Genomic DNA, 15,645 nt, shown 5'->3' on the forward strand with positions numbered 1-15,645 from the left:
AGAATTATGTTTTATTCGGTGGACATTCTTAGGACTTCAAGCCCAGGACATAGCATCTCAAATAACACTTGAGGAACTGCTCCCAAGAGGCAAGGGAGGAGCTAGGTTATATAGGGGTTTTTGCAATAAAGACCAGGTAGTCAGAACTTCAGAAGATGACTGTTCATTAAAGAAAGCCAGACATCTCAAGTTAAGGAATTTAGCGCTTTTCTGTGTATGGGAAGATGCAAGAGTCTGGGCTCACTGAAATCATTCCTTTGATCTGCACCTCAGCTCTCTGGGGCCAGCGTCCTATACTTTTCCATCCTGAGTGTCCTCAGGTGCACCATTGCGGGGGCTGCAGTGGCTGAGGGCTTGATGGTGGAGCAGCCTGTCTCCATCCTGAGCTCCCTCAGGGCTCACCATCCAGGCTGCTGGAATGTGATGGCTTGGTGGCTGCAACATCTTTTGCTTACTGTTATGGCAGCCATGTTTTAGTTCTCAGTATTAAGTACTGTTTTAAACTGGCACTTAATAAACTGTCTATTAATTAAGGTATGTGGTTGAGTTGAGTCAAACTAATAAATTATGTCTGTTCTTTAGGGCTATTTAGATCAAGAAGGTAATCCTACAGGCTTTGCTGGACTTGTGTCACATTTGCATTATCACGAGCCTTCCAATCTTGTTTTCGTCAGTTTTCTTGTAAGAGGCCTTTTCCATAATCTCTGTCAGCCAACCAGGAAAGGTAAGCTTGACGTTTCATACGTGTGGTCTAAAAACAGCAAAGATGCTATAGTGAAGCTAACACTTCAGGAAATCTTTTTTTTTCTACAAAGAAAATGCAAGTTAATATTTAGATAATTTGGAGATACCAAATTAGATAAAATAAAGTTTTATATACCTACTAATGTAGATTACATAGGAGAAAGCCATATTTTGTGGCAACTATTTAAAAATAACAACTTCTTATTAACTTGAGAGATGCCTTGATTCCAGGATTCAGAAATATTAATATATGATTTTTTGGTAAATATTTTTCTAATTAAATGTAATATATGCTCATCATAGGAGGAAAGGGTATAGGAAACCATCATGTTAAAAAAATATTCACTGTTGATATTTGTGAATATTTTCCTCCAATCATATTTTCTTTGAATATAATCCTATAGTGTATTTAAATAGCTGATACCATATTAGTTGCATGATCTAGAAACTTGTTTTCCCCCAGATTTGCTTTTGTCAAATTGTGTACATTTTTTGTGAATTCCATTTGTAAAGCCCATCTAATGTTTCATTTAATGCAGTTTTTATAAAAGCCTTTGATTTTTATAACTAAACCATAGAGCTTTAAACTATGTCCCTAAAATAAATATTTCTGTCTCTGTGCTTAAGTTCGTTGTAGTTCCTGATGCCTGGTGATTTTCTTGCCTTTCACAGCATAACTTTGCTTTATCTTCCATTGTTAACTGGCAGGGACACTCTGTTTTACACAATGTCACTAGGCTCTGAATGTGCATTGTTCTGTGAAACAAGGATCCTCAGGAAGTTCTGTCTCCCAGAAGCTCTGTAAGAGGAGAAATAATTTCAGGCAACAAGAAGTGCAGTTGTGTTTATTGCTGTGTGTGTGTGTGTGTGTGTAGGGAGGTGTGTGCGGTTATAGACATGGAGACAGAAGCTTTATGAGGTAGATAATATGGACGTTGCTGTTTTGTACATGAGGAAACAGAGAAGTTAGACAAATTGCCATGGTCACAAAACCTAAATATTGTAAGTCTTGAGCCAAGATTCGAATATGAGCAAGTTATTAAAGGTGGCACTTTTTAACACGACCATGTAACAGTCATGTGCTGTGGAGGATGGGAGTGAGTCAGGTTGATGGGATATATATATATAGTTGGAGTATAGTTGCTTTACCATGTTGTGTTGGGGTTGACAGTATATTAACATGAGTGGCAGGGAGGGGAGGGGAGGGGGCTGGGGGGTTATTTGTGGGTTAGTTGTGGAAACCCTTACGTGCTTGGCCGAGGAGACTGGATTTTGTTTATGAGGCATTGAGATGCGATCAGAGGCTTTTGAGGAGGTGAGGTCATGATCATTAAATGCTTAAGAAAACCAATCATAGACTAAAGAGGAAGGTCCCAGGTAAGGGGACAAGGGTCTTTGGTTGGAGTTACAAGAGTCAAGTAGAGGGGGAGCGGCAAGAAGGAAAAAGGAGGCACAGGTGTAAAACTGCCAGCAGAGATAGTCGTTCCCTAGTCGCTACACTTGTTACAAATTTCTAGTCTCCATGAAATAACATGCAATATAACATTCAATTTGTATTGTTCAATTGAAACATTAAAAATGGGATTAATGCACTTTTTATGTTTATGACAAGATATTTTATTTTGTATAGGCTCGAAACATTTTTCTCAAGATGTTATGGAAAAGCTAGTGTTAGTATTGGCAAATCTGTTTGGCAGAAAATATCTTCCAGCAAAGTTCCAAGGTGCTACGCTCAAGTTTTATCAATCCAAGGTAAAATTTATGATTCTGATAACATTAAATAATTAAGATAATTTAACAGATCCTACCGTAAATGATTCCACAGCAGTAGAATTTTATTAATATAGAGTTCATTTGTTTTATAGAAATAATTTCTTCTTCTGTAATCAGTGTTATATTTAATCTGTAATTCACATGTCTCCTCTATAAATCTATCAAAAGATTAAATGCCTTGAGGAAAAATGGGATAAAAAGTTCTGCTCATGTGTTCTGGTGGATTGTATAAACGTGTAGCAATCAGTGGCTAAAGAAAAAAATGTACATAATTATACATTAAATGAACTAATAGTTCCCATCATTGAATCTCTAGTTCTTTTAGCGTCTTTTTACCTTGCAGTAGGTCTATGGACAGGAAGCGTATGCTGTAAACTATAATGTTCTCACTGAAAAAATATTAGAATAGTCATCTAAGAAATCATCCCTTGACACACAGACTGTTGTCCGATTTTATTTGCAATGACTTCTTTGATCATGATTCCCTGTCATTAAATCAGCATCAAATATTATTACTAATGTATTTCACTAGAATCTGAGAAAGTGGGAAGGGCTGGTTATTATACCAGATAACCTTGGTAAAGGTGACAAAGAAGAACAAAAAGAGAAGAGTTCATTCTATATTGTCTAACATCACGATGTTAAGTTACCATTCTTAGACCTCACAGAGTGTTCTCTAGACCAGTGAACACAATTTTAGTCACTGACTTTTCATCTTCATATCTTTTTCATCACATGTACATTCTTGGACTATTATTTGTTTTGGTTAAATAAACTTATTTTTCTTACAAAAGACAAGTCAGTATCTCTGTTCTTACACAGATGGTTATGATAGAAAAAAGTACAATAAAAAAAGATTTTGAGTGGAGGCCTCCTATTTCTCTTTTTTCCTTTAAAGATTATTAGAAATTTGAGCACTTCCAGGTGGGACATGCTAGGTGGCCATCACTCCTGTTGCAACAGAGAGCTGTGGAAGGGATGAGGATTATATTGGCTAAAATTATAAAATGGCAAGAACTTATCCAAGGTGTGATTGGACTCTCCAACCATGATTTTTCTCTCAAAGAACTTGTTGATTCTGGACGAGGTTGAAAGTTGTACTTAGCATATCCAGAGAGCCTCTCTTATGAGGTAAAAAACACAACACAACAATAAAGCTTTTAGTGATTCCATGGGGCTGGAGTGACAGAGTAGACACTTGAGAGAGTGTTAACTCAGGACATTCACTGGGTCATATCTGCATGAAATGTCAGGGTGTTACACCAAATTTCTTGCAGTCTTGTAGCATTTACTAAATAAAAACCCACTAGAGGGAAGAGTTTGAATGTATTCATAGGCTTATATTACCCTCAAGGCATTTTTAAAGCCATCTAGGGCTGGAAGATATAAATGTAGGTTATGAAGCTCTACAGGAATGACATGGATCTTTGGGAATCTTTTAGGGCTGAGAAGACTGAGACCCACCAGCCTCATACTCAAAACCCAAGAGGGCTTAAGAGCAGAGATGCACCAGATGTAGACTGAGACTTATTAAAACTGGAAAACAGTATCAATCCACTTCAATCTCTACTTAGACTGAGGTGATCACATCTTCACTCACTTGGCCAAACACAAAATTGGGGAGCTCACCCCAGTGGAAGATAACATTGTTTGAAGTCTATCAGGTCCTTTTACAAACACTTCTGGTGAAAGAAAAAAAAAACCTAAAAAAGTGAGTAAGCGAGAACATATGACCAATTAGCAGGAATGAAAGCAGGCAATAATAATCAACATGAAGATGATTCAGATATTGAAGTTAGAATATAAGGACTGCTCAAGAAAATGGGGGAAGAGATAGAATTGATGAAAGGATGGAGACTTTTCACTAGATAATTACAAAATTGATGAGAGAATAGAGAATTTCACCAGGTAATTAATTGGACCATCCAGAATTGAAAAATGTACTGTCTGATCAGAATATACATATCAGAAGTCAAAATCAGTGAGTTGACTGATAGCTCAATAAAAGGTGTCTGAATTGTAGCACAGGGAGAAAAAAATGAAAATAAAAGCAATAGCATATGAGAATGTGGATCACATTCAAAAGGTTTAATGTAATATAATGGCAATCCCAGAAGAAGAGGAGGGAGAAGAATGGCCAGAGGGTATTCAAAAATAATAGCTGGGAATTTTCCCAAGCTGATGAAAGACAGCACTCCATAGTTTCAAAAGATTAGTCAACTTCAAGAAGGATAAAGAAACATTAAACTAAAACTACTGAAAGTCAAAAACAAAGAGAAAAACACAAATCAGCTAGAGCCGAAATAGACATTTCCTTGAAAAAAGCAATAATAAGATGGATAGCTGACTTTCTGACCAAAATAATGGAAGGTAGAAGAAAATGGGAATATAATTTTCACTCCACTCTGTTTATTTTTATGCATGAATGTGTACAGATACTGAGCGTATGTTTTAAACATAAGTTAAAACAGGGTAAATATATTGTGATTGGTTTCATGACATATCAAGAGGTTATGCATACCTTATTTTAAAAGTTTTTTTGAGGTATAAGTGATATATAAAAATTACATACGTTTAATATACACATGTTAATGCGTTTGGACGTATGCATACACCTGTGATATCATTGCCACAACAAAGGCACTAAACATATCCACCATGTCCAAAATTTTTCTTCTGGTTTTATTTAGTTAGTTAGTTAGGAATACTTACCATGAGATTTATCCTCTTAATGTAGTTTAAAGTACACAGTACTGTATCGTTAACATAGGTAGTATGTTGTAAAGAAGATCTACAGAAATTATTTAGCCTGCATAACAATAATTTATATTCAATGAAAAACAATTCCCTATTTCCACCTCCACCCAGCCCCTGACAATATTCTCTGCTTCTATGAGTATGACTGTTTTAGGTCCCCCATGTAAGTGGAATCATGCAGTGTTTGTCCTTCTGTGTGGCTTATTTTACTTAACATAATGTCCTCTAGGTACATCCATGTTGATCTCCTTTTTTAAGAATGAATAATATCCCACTGTATGTATGCAGCACACTTTCTTAGCGATTCATCTTGCTGATACACACTTGGGTTGTTTGTATGTCTTGCCTGTTGTGAATAATGTTTCAGTGAACGTGGATGTACAGGTATCTCTTCAACATCCTGATTGCAACCCTTTTGGATATATACCCAGATGTGGAATTGCTGGATCATATGATAGTTCTATTCTTAATTTTTTTAAAGAAAACTTTGTATGTTTTTCATAGTGGCTGCACCAATTTACATTCCCACCAACAGTGTACAAGGTTCGAATTTTTCTACGTTTAAAATTTTTCTTCAACCCTTATAATCTTGTTTTTTTTGATGATAGCCATTCTGACAGGTATGAGGTGCTATCTCATTGTGGTTTTGATCTGCATTTCCCTGATGATTAGTGATGCTGAGCAACTTGTAATATACATGATAGCAGTTTGTATGCCTTCTTTGAAGAAATGTCTTTTCAAGTCCTTTGCCCGTTTTTCTTTTGTTTGTTTGTTTTGCTATGGAGTTGTACTAGATTCTTACGTATTTTGGATATTATCCCTTATCAGATGGTTGGTTTAGAAATATTTTCTCCCATTCCAGAAATGCCTTTTCACTCTGTTGATTATTTCTTTTGCTGTGCAGAAGGTTTTTAGTTTGATGTAGTCCCACTTGTTTATTTTCACTTGTGTTGCCTATACTTTTGATGTTACATTAAAAAATCATGGCCAAAACCAATGTCGCTATATTTTCTTTTATTAATTTTACAGTTTTAGGTCTTACATTTAAGTCTTTAAACCGTTTTGAGTTTATTTTTATGTATAGCATATGGTAGGGGTCCAATTTCAATCTTTTACATGTATATATCATTTTGCCAATACCATTTTTGAAAAGACTATCCTTTCTCTATTGTGTGTTATTGGTACCTTTGTCAGATATATGCTGGTAATATATATATGTGAAATATGTTTCTGGACCAGAAACACCGTAATTGCCTTAAAATTGAACAAACTCGTTTCATTTCTAAATACACATAAGACAAAAAATAAATAAAATGGAAATTATCAAATATTTTAGTTAAATGATAATGAAGAGTACATACAAATATAAGATGTGATTTATGCAATGATTAGAGGGACATTTATAGCCTTTATAACCACATCTTAGAAAAGAAGACAGGCTGAGAAAAAAATCAGTGATTTGACTTTTCAGCTTAAGGAGTTAGGAGAAAACAAAACAAAGCAAAATAAATAAAACAGAATATCTAACCTAAGGGAAATACAAGAAAAAGAGTAATAAAATGAGAACAGAAATAAAGTAAATTGAGAACAATTGTAAAAAAAGGGAAATCAGCAAGGCCTAAGTTGCTTCTTTGTTAAGATTTATAATAAAAGTGATGAATACACAGCAAGACTCATTGACAAAGAAGGGAGAGAAAGCACAAATTACAATTATCAGGAAAGAAAATGAGACATTATTACAGATCTTATGTAGTACATCAAATGGAAAAAAACATTTGACTATTTGGACAAAATGGGCAAATTCCTAGAAAATGCAACTTTCTAAAACTAACCAAGGACTATATGAATAATTTCATATCTGATAGCCATTAAAGAAATGTAACCAATTATTTTTTTTTAATTTCCCATTTAAAAAAACCCAGGTTCAGATGGCTTCAGTGGTGAACTTGTTTAAACATTTAAAGAATAACAGCAAATTTTCACAAACTCTTCTAGAGAATATAAAAAGACGGAGCAAAACTTAAACTTAATATCAAAACTTGACAAGGACATTATAAAAAATTAGAGATGTATCTCATGAAAATATAGATAGAAGAATAATTAACAAAATATTAGAAGAATGAATCCAGTGGGGCTTTAAAGACCCTCACAATTGAGTGAGGTTTATTCCAGGCACAAAGGGGACTTTATATTGTTGCTTGCTTTCCAAACATGTCACTAGATTCTTTGAAATATTCACAAGTCTAATGTCATTTGAGGGCATACTTCTATTTAAAAGAGTTTTGATTAAGTAGCATGAAAACAAATTTTTAAGAGCAAAGGTATTGGCTTTTATAACACAAATAGGAATAAAAAATGAATTTCACCTGAATTTCATAGATGAAAGAATGGAACAGTTACATTACTGAATAGATAGATTAACTATAGAATTACATTACATTGTTCTTTGCAGTTCTTCTAAACTTTCAGTTTTCAAGGATGGTACGTAGATCTCTCTGAAAAATATTTGGCCTCCAGTTTTTTGTTTTTGTTTTTTTTTTTGATGACCTCCTTGATGATTTAGGTGTTTCTGGAGGATCTCCCTGAGGACTTCAAGGCCGCTCTAGATGAGTATAACACAAACGTGACAAAGGACTTTGCCTCTTTCCTACTGATTGTTTCCAAACTGGCTGATATGAAACAAGAACATCAGCTCCCATTGTCAAAAATAGGTAAGTGTATCTTAGCTCCATTGTGGGACAGTTTAAAAAATAAATAATCTTGCCATAAGAATATTTTATCCCATAAGAAGAGTAGAGCCCGGGAAAGATCAGTCTGCCTTAGAATAAGGGGATCCTTTCTGCTCTCTCAAGGAAGACGGTATGATTATTAGAATTAAGTAAAGGACAGTGGAGAATGACATTGAATAGAGTCATTTATAAACCATATTGATTAAAGGTTGGGTTTGGGACAAGCCTGGAAAATGGAGTAAGGACACCTATGAGATGAGGAGAAACAAGAAGCGATTCTGTCACTTTTTCCTTGAGAGGAGCTGTGCATGGTGGTCATGAGCATAAACTCTCTGCATTATGACCTGAGTCCAAGCTCTGGCTCTGCTACTTGTTAGCAGTGGGACTTTGATCAGGGGACTCCATATTCCTGCCTCGATTTTCTCAACAGATAAATAAGGAGGATAACATTATCCACCTAGTTTGGGTGAGCTTTAAATAGTTAAGCCAATGTCTGTAACTTATCTCCAAACAGCACGTAGCACGTAGTCAACACTCCTGATCTTTGCTCTTACTTTTCATGAGCTATTGGCTGGAAATCTTCTGGGAGAAACTAAACTGGAAACGGTGACAGGGATACAGGGAAAGGGGTGAGCTCTGGGTAGCCATTTCCTGGTTTGGTAACATCCTCAGCTGGAAGAAGTCAGGGAGGAGGACCGTGTAGCTTTCTGCACAGTGTGAAAGCAGGAAGTAGACAGTGGCAGAGGGTGTGGCGAGCATCCAGAGGAGGAAGAAAAGGAACGGGAAGGTTCGGCCTCAGTCACAAACGAGAGCCGACTGTGAACGCGCCCTCCGGTGCTTTACAAAGGGAGGAATGGAAAACATACTTCTTCTCATACGCCATTTCCAAACCTGCTGATGGTGGCTGCTTGAATCAGCCTGTCTAGAAGGATTCTGCAGCCAAGTCTGAGTTCGGTGGGAAAAAGGACCAAGGTAATAACAACGATTCTGGGCTAAAGGAGGATACCATTTAAATTTAGTCTTTTATGACCTGTTGATCAAAGCAACTAAAATATAATACAAAATTTTATACCGTTGATAATAGTATTAATAACTAACATTTATTGAATGTATTCTATGCCAGGATGTGCTTCTTACTGTATGTGATCAGTCCTATTCAGTCTTCATTACAGTGTTGGTCCTTGAAAGTTGAATGGCTCCCCTTGACCTCCTGGTCTAGAGCAGGTGTGTAAGGCTTGGCAGTCTGGCTTAATCTTCAAAGCTGATTTGTGCCCACCTCTTATGGCCAGATTTCTCAGGTCAAGAGTGTGAAGACTCACAACTTGTGTCTCACTTGATGAGCTGCAAGGAAGGCAGAATAGCCATTTCTCCGTTTGCCTGTCTCTCTGGGAACTCTGACGGCAGTTTGCTTCATCTAGAAACTTCAGACCATGTAAGTGGAAAACGAGGCTTATAAGTAAAATGTCATTAAGAAAGAATTGGATTTATGCTTCTGGGCAGCTCAGCAAGGGCTTCAGATTCCCCAGATAGAAAAGAGTTTCAGGTGTATCGACAGAAATACCCAGGGAAAGGTGCTCTTGAGGCCAGTTTGTCACCCTGGCCTGAGGAACCCTGTTCCAGTATACAGAAATCCAGGATCACCACTTTTCTGGAGATTGGCAGAGGTTTGCTGTGAAAAGAGCACATAAAACTATCTTCAGGCTTTCCCAGTGTTGCTGTAGACGCTGTAAATCCCATATATTCTGGATCGGTGGTGTCAGAAATGAAGTATAGAGAACTAGATACATTTCAGATGTGCTGGATAACCCATTTGAATGTTGGAATAAACTTGTGGAAATTTAAGTGTAGTTGATTTACAATGTTGTGTTAATTTCTTGTGTATAGCAAAGTGATTCAGGTACACACACACACACACATACATGCTTTTTCATATTCTTTTCCATTATGGTTCCTCACAGAATACTGAATATAGTTCCCTGTGCCATACAGTAGGTCCTTGCTGTTTATCCATTCTCTATATAATAGTTTGCATCTGCTAATCCCAAACTCCCAAACCATCCCTCCTCTACCCCCTCCTCCCCTTTGGCAACAAGTCTGTTCTCTATGACTGTGTGTCTGTTTCTGTTTCATAGAGAGGTTCATTTGTGTCATATTTTAGATTCCACATATAAGTGATATCATCTGGTATTTGTCTTTCTCTTTCTGACTTTGCTTAATATGATAATCTCTAGGTCCATCTGTGTAGCTGCAAATTACATTATTTTATTCTTTTTTTATGGCTGAGTGGTATTCCATTGTATATATGTACCACATTTGCTTTATCCAGTCATCTGTTGATGGACATTGAAGTTGCTTCCATGCCTTTGCTATTGTAAATAGTGCTGCTGTGAATGCTGGGGTGCATGTATCTTTTCGAATCATGGTTTTTGTCTTTTCTGGATATATGCCCAGGAGTGGGATCACTGGATCATATGGTACCTCTATTTTTAGTTTTTTGAGAAACCTCCACCCTGTTTTCAAAGAATTTTGAAAAACTGTATAGACCCTTGTGCATTTTAAATGGACGCATATATTTTTATCATATATTTAAATAGTTTCTAATGATATAGATTGCATTTTCAGATAAGTGTTGATATGTTAAAATAGAACCATTGCATCATCCTTTTAAATGTATAAAATGGAATATAAATACTAAAGTGTTCTAACGCCCATAACTGTCAAGTTAAAAACAGTCAAGAATAACATTTTTAATGCTTTAAATTTTGATGTAGTTCTTTTCCTCTTGTGTTTAGACTCTGCATCCCCGCACATAATTTTACCTTACTTATCCACCAATTCCCCTTGATTGCAAATCTTCCAGACTTTCGGGGTCAAAACGATTTTCTGGATCATAACGGAATAAGAATATTCTAAGGACTTTGAATAATAATAACTTTCTGAGCTACTCCCCAGTCATTTTAGAAAGTAGCTGTACCAGTGTGCACTCTCACTGGCCCTGCACTAGAGTTCCTGTTGACCCCATAGAGTTTTCAGAAAATCAGCAGACATGAAAAACTACTGATGTGCATTCTTCCTTTTCTTATTTTCCTTTTTCTTTCCCCTCCATCTTCCTCCCCTTCCCTTTTGTTCCAGTAATTGGGATCCAAAGATTGTCAGAGTTACTCAGTTTAAGCCTTCTTTCCAGACATGCAAGGCACCAGCTCCCTGACACTGTGTACAAAGGTATTTCCTGCACCAATTAGGATACTGATAAAATTTTAAGTTAGCTTTCCTTTCCTAGTGAGCCTTGCTATATTCTAGTGGACGGGTAGTTAAAGTTTTTATTGTACGTTGTGAGGCAGTGATGTTCATCGGTGGAGCCAGGCCATCCTACTGTCCTACTTGGGACAGCACTACCTCAGTGTGGATGAGAGACACCCTCTTCCTTCACTGTGAAGAGTGTGCTTTCAACATGTTGATTCTAGGAAGGAACTATGAAGCACAATGTAAGAAATCATAAACTTCCTTTACACATAAATAGTAAATTAAGGAGAGCTCTATTTCTTCAGGTCACTCTGCGCACCATTGGCATTGATAGCACTCGGGCTCCTGTGCTGTGGCCACAGGAATTTGATCACCAAGGAAGAAGAATGCAGCTCAATGCTTATGCGCTCGATTTCTATAAACACGGTTCCTTGACAGGATTGGTCCAGGACAACAGGTGTGTTTTATCTGTTTCCGTCTCCGTCTCCCTCCCCAGCCATCCCCAGCATCCCTGTCATCCCCAGCATCCCCATCTCTACCTCTACCTTTCTCTATCCTTTTCACCTCTACCTCTCTCTCTCTGTCATTTCCACCTCTGCCTCTACCTCTAGTTCTATTTCTATATCCGTCTTCATCTGCATCTTTACATCTAATAAATGAATGTAATGAATATTAGGCAGACACCTTCTTATAATTTCAAGTATAGGTTAATCATGCGAAACATACTGAAATTTTTTCTTACAGACTAAGGGCAAGAGAAAATACATTTGGTGGTATTGTTGTTCGTGTTTGACCAGCAAAATCTTGAGACTTAGGCTGACTCACTTGACATAAAGATTTACACTACAGTTACCAATATTTGCACATGTTCACAGATGTTTTTTATTTAGTACTATTTATTGATTATCATATATTTAAAAATGGATAACAATAACAAATAATGCCATGCTCTGCATCGTCTGACAGAAGTATATGAAAAGAATATAATTCATACATCTGAGGACTGAGACTATGACAGTTGTTTTAACTCCTTGGCAGGGAAACCATTTTCCAAAACAGTGTGCAGAGATTTACTGGGAATGGAGAAATTGGCCCAGTCACTGAGCACATGGACGTGTGTGTGGGCGTGTTGGGGGAGGAGAATTCTGTCACACCATCGGGAATTCAATGTGCATTTTAAATACATTTTGAACAATCTTTAGTGAATTCAAGTATTTAAAACTTCTGACCCTCTTGAGAAACACTGATCATTTTTGACAGTAGGACTCATTATTGTGAATAAAGTAGTTGTGATACCAGTGAGTAATTCACTTGGTTCTTCTCTTTGACTCTCTGGCCCCATCCACGCTCCTGATCGTGACTTTGTGACTTGGGTTTCTCCTAGAAGGTCAGCCTCCCATGTTCACTGATTATCTCTGGTTGTGAACTTGTGACTGGAGTTCATAATTGTCATTCTCACAGATTAAATCATCTGGGAGTCTTTGGTAGAAATGATTTTAGTAAATACATCTTGACAGACAAAAGTAATCCATTAATGACCAATCCAACATTTCAATATGAAATAAATTCTTTAATGTTTTTATACCATTAATTTTCAAAATGTTGTTTTGTTTAGGATAAATGAAGGAGCTGCTTATCAGTTATTGAAAGATTTTTCCCTCACCATTAAATCTATCAGGTATGTTATACATTTTAAATAGTGATTTCATATTTTCTAATGATTTAATGGTAATTTGAAAAATGTTGAGCTCATACTTAAAGGTGCCCCTGAGCCTCTTAGGTGCGAAGCATTTCAACTCCCCAGAGACTTTGCAGACCTTCTCCTCAACTGTTGCATTGTTTGTATAATAGAACTAATTCCAAAATCCATGAACTTTCACCTAGACCAGAGCCTCAGCCCAGGCACTTTAGACCAACAGGCAGCAGTATCCCAAAGCTTCAAGAATCCCTAGACCCTCATGTTCTCAGTTTCCACAACCAAGGTTTCCATTTTAGTTAATGATATGTAAAAACATAGGCGGGAGGATGAGATCTGGGGACTGAGAACAAAAACTAGTGAGTTAGATGGTATGCGTCACATTATATCTCTTGAATATTGTTCAGGAGAAATGTCCAGGAGTCACAATTGTGAGTCTGTAACTAGGAGGAAATTCAGTATTGTGGGTACAGAGCTGGTCATTCTTTGCGGTAGGTCAATGAAAACACCAGGGGAAAACTGGATCTCCAGTGGAATCAAGGCAGGTACAGGTTACAAAAGGCTGATGAAAGGTCAGGTCCTGACTGTTCCCATTCCTTGATGAGCCCAGCTGCACTGTCCATTCTTGGATTTCCTCTCTCCATTCTCGTCACCTGTGTATCAGTTCCTTATTGCTGCTGTAACAAATGACCACAAACATAGTGTTTAAACCAACACATCTTTAGTGTCTTACAGTTCTGGAGGTCAGAGGTTCAAAATGGGTCTCACTGGGCTGAAATCAAGGTGTTGTCAAGGCTGCATTCCTTTCTGGAGCCTCTGGGACAATCTATTTGATTGTCCTTTCCAGCTTATAGATGCTTTGATTTTGGCCCCTTCTGTCTTCAAAGCCAGCATTGGGAGGCAGATTCTTACATCAGGTCACTCTGACATTCACTCTCTCCTGCCCCCGTCTTCCACTTAGAATGGCCTTTGTGACAACAGTGGGCCACCCAGATAATCCAGGTTAATTTCCCCACCTCAAGGTCAGCCAATTAGCAACTTCAATTCCATTTACAGCCTTAATTCTCCTTTGCCATGTAACCTAAGGATTTATAAATTTCTAGGGATTAGGACATGGATATCTTTGTGGGCCATTATTTTGTTTATCACACCCTGTTTTCTTAATTTTCTCATACATTTAGGTAAAGGGAGGATTGTTTTGCTTTTTGTAGAGGTAGTTGCCTGTGGGTTTAAGTATATACTGAAAAAAAAAACCCCCCACAAAATGACTCCATAAAAAAAAATGTGGGGAAAAAGAAGGAGATTTGTGTTGCTATTATTGAAGGGAGGAGGGATCTGGTTACATGGGACTTGGTGGCCATTAAAATCCTCTTGGGAGCTTCCCTGGTGGCGCAGTGGTTGAGAGTCCACCTGCCGATGCAGGGGACACGGGTTCGCGCCCCGGTCCGGGAAGATCCCACATGCCGCGGAGTGGCTGGGCCCATGAGCCATGGCCGCTGAGCCTGCGCGTCCGGAGCCTGTGCTCTGCAACGGGAGAGGCCACAGCAGTGAGAAGCCCGTGTACTGCAAAAAAAAAACAACAACAAAAATCCTCTTGGTAAAATACAGGGAGGGGAGCTGCATGGTGATTGTCTTGATTGATTGATTCGTTGACAAGATTTATTTTGTTTTTTAGATAAATATGTTCCTTATGATTCTTTTCCTCAGTTTGTTCACATTTCATCATCTAGTGGGATTTACTTAGTTCTACCTCCCTGGGGAAAGCCCTTCTTATGATACCGACTCTCAGTAGAATGGGTGAGTTTTATGTGTATCTATATTTCCATTTACAGTGTTTCTTTGCGTGAACTATGTGAAAATGAAGAGGACAACGTGGTCTTAGCATTTGAACAACTGAGTGAAACCTTTAATGAAAAATTTAAGAACATTCGAAAATGAAGTCTATCCAAACTAATTAAAAGATTGCCTTGGGCATTTTAAAAGTCCTATTTTATGATTCTTATGCTTTTTGTTGGGAATACATATATGATGAAGTAGAAAGGGAAGCAGTTTGGAGTCAGGGTTCTGATCAAACTTGCCCTGCTCTCCTGTGAGCATCCTTGGATGAATCACTTAGTATCTCTAAACCTTGGCTTCTTTGTATCGTTTAGTAACAATGGTTATGTCTCAGCTAGTCTATAGATTGATTGAGAAATGCAAGGATTTTATATGAGATTGAAGAACAATGTTTGCTCTGTGAGGCCTAAACAAATATTACATTCTCAACAATTTTCTCCTCAATGTTATAATTTGTAAAAAGTCTATTAAGGCTAGAATAAATGATTACAGTATCCTGACATTGCAATATATTCTCTCTATTTAATTTAAATGTGATTCCATGACTTAGATATGGCTGTTGGAAGAGTACCTTTTAGTGCACTTAAACTACTTTTTATAAAACATGATGGGAGTTTGGTATAAATTCCATGGTGCTTTAAATAAAACATACCTGATGATTTGGCTTGATTTTAATTCTACATAAGTAACTGAAAAACCACGAACAAATAAAATGGGTTTAATCTATTTGCCGTTGGTCTCTTTGTGTTAAATTCACACGTCTTTCCATCCTCTTGCATACACATTTGCATTTTATAGAACATAGTTCATATATAGTCACTTTCCTGCCCCAGCCTAACCTCAGATTATCATTCTAGAACCTATTTT

General features: G+C 37.3%; 1 protein-coding gene across 1 annotated transcript in view; it reads left to right on the top strand.

Annotated features, from left to right (window-relative positions):
* DDX60 (DExD/H-box helicase 60) overlaps positions 1 to 15,212 on the top strand; it is a gene marked incomplete at its 5' end in the record, with an annotated part of 79,071 nt that extends 63,859 nt beyond the window's left edge. The window contains 7 exons of the mRNA XM_082657535.1: positions 583 to 724; positions 2,375 to 2,496; positions 7,838 to 7,985; positions 9,293 to 9,435; positions 11,552 to 11,703; positions 12,862 to 12,924; positions 14,775 to 15,212. Coding sequence (XP_082513661.1) covers positions 583 to 724; positions 2,375 to 2,496; positions 7,838 to 7,985; positions 9,293 to 9,435; positions 11,552 to 11,703; positions 12,862 to 12,924; positions 14,775 to 14,880 — 876 coding nt within the window. The 3' untranslated portion in view covers positions 14,881 to 15,212. The remainder of the gene's footprint in view (positions 1 to 582; positions 725 to 2,374; positions 2,497 to 7,837; positions 7,986 to 9,292; positions 9,436 to 11,551; positions 11,704 to 12,861; positions 12,925 to 14,774) is intronic.
* Positions 15,213 to 15,645: the final 433 nt, after the last annotated feature.

Source organism: Grampus griseus, assembly GCF_964374135.1.
Source record: "Grampus griseus genome assembly, chromosome: 6".
NCBI classification, from domain to species: domain Eukaryota; kingdom Metazoa; phylum Chordata; class Mammalia; order Artiodactyla; family Delphinidae; genus Grampus; species Grampus griseus.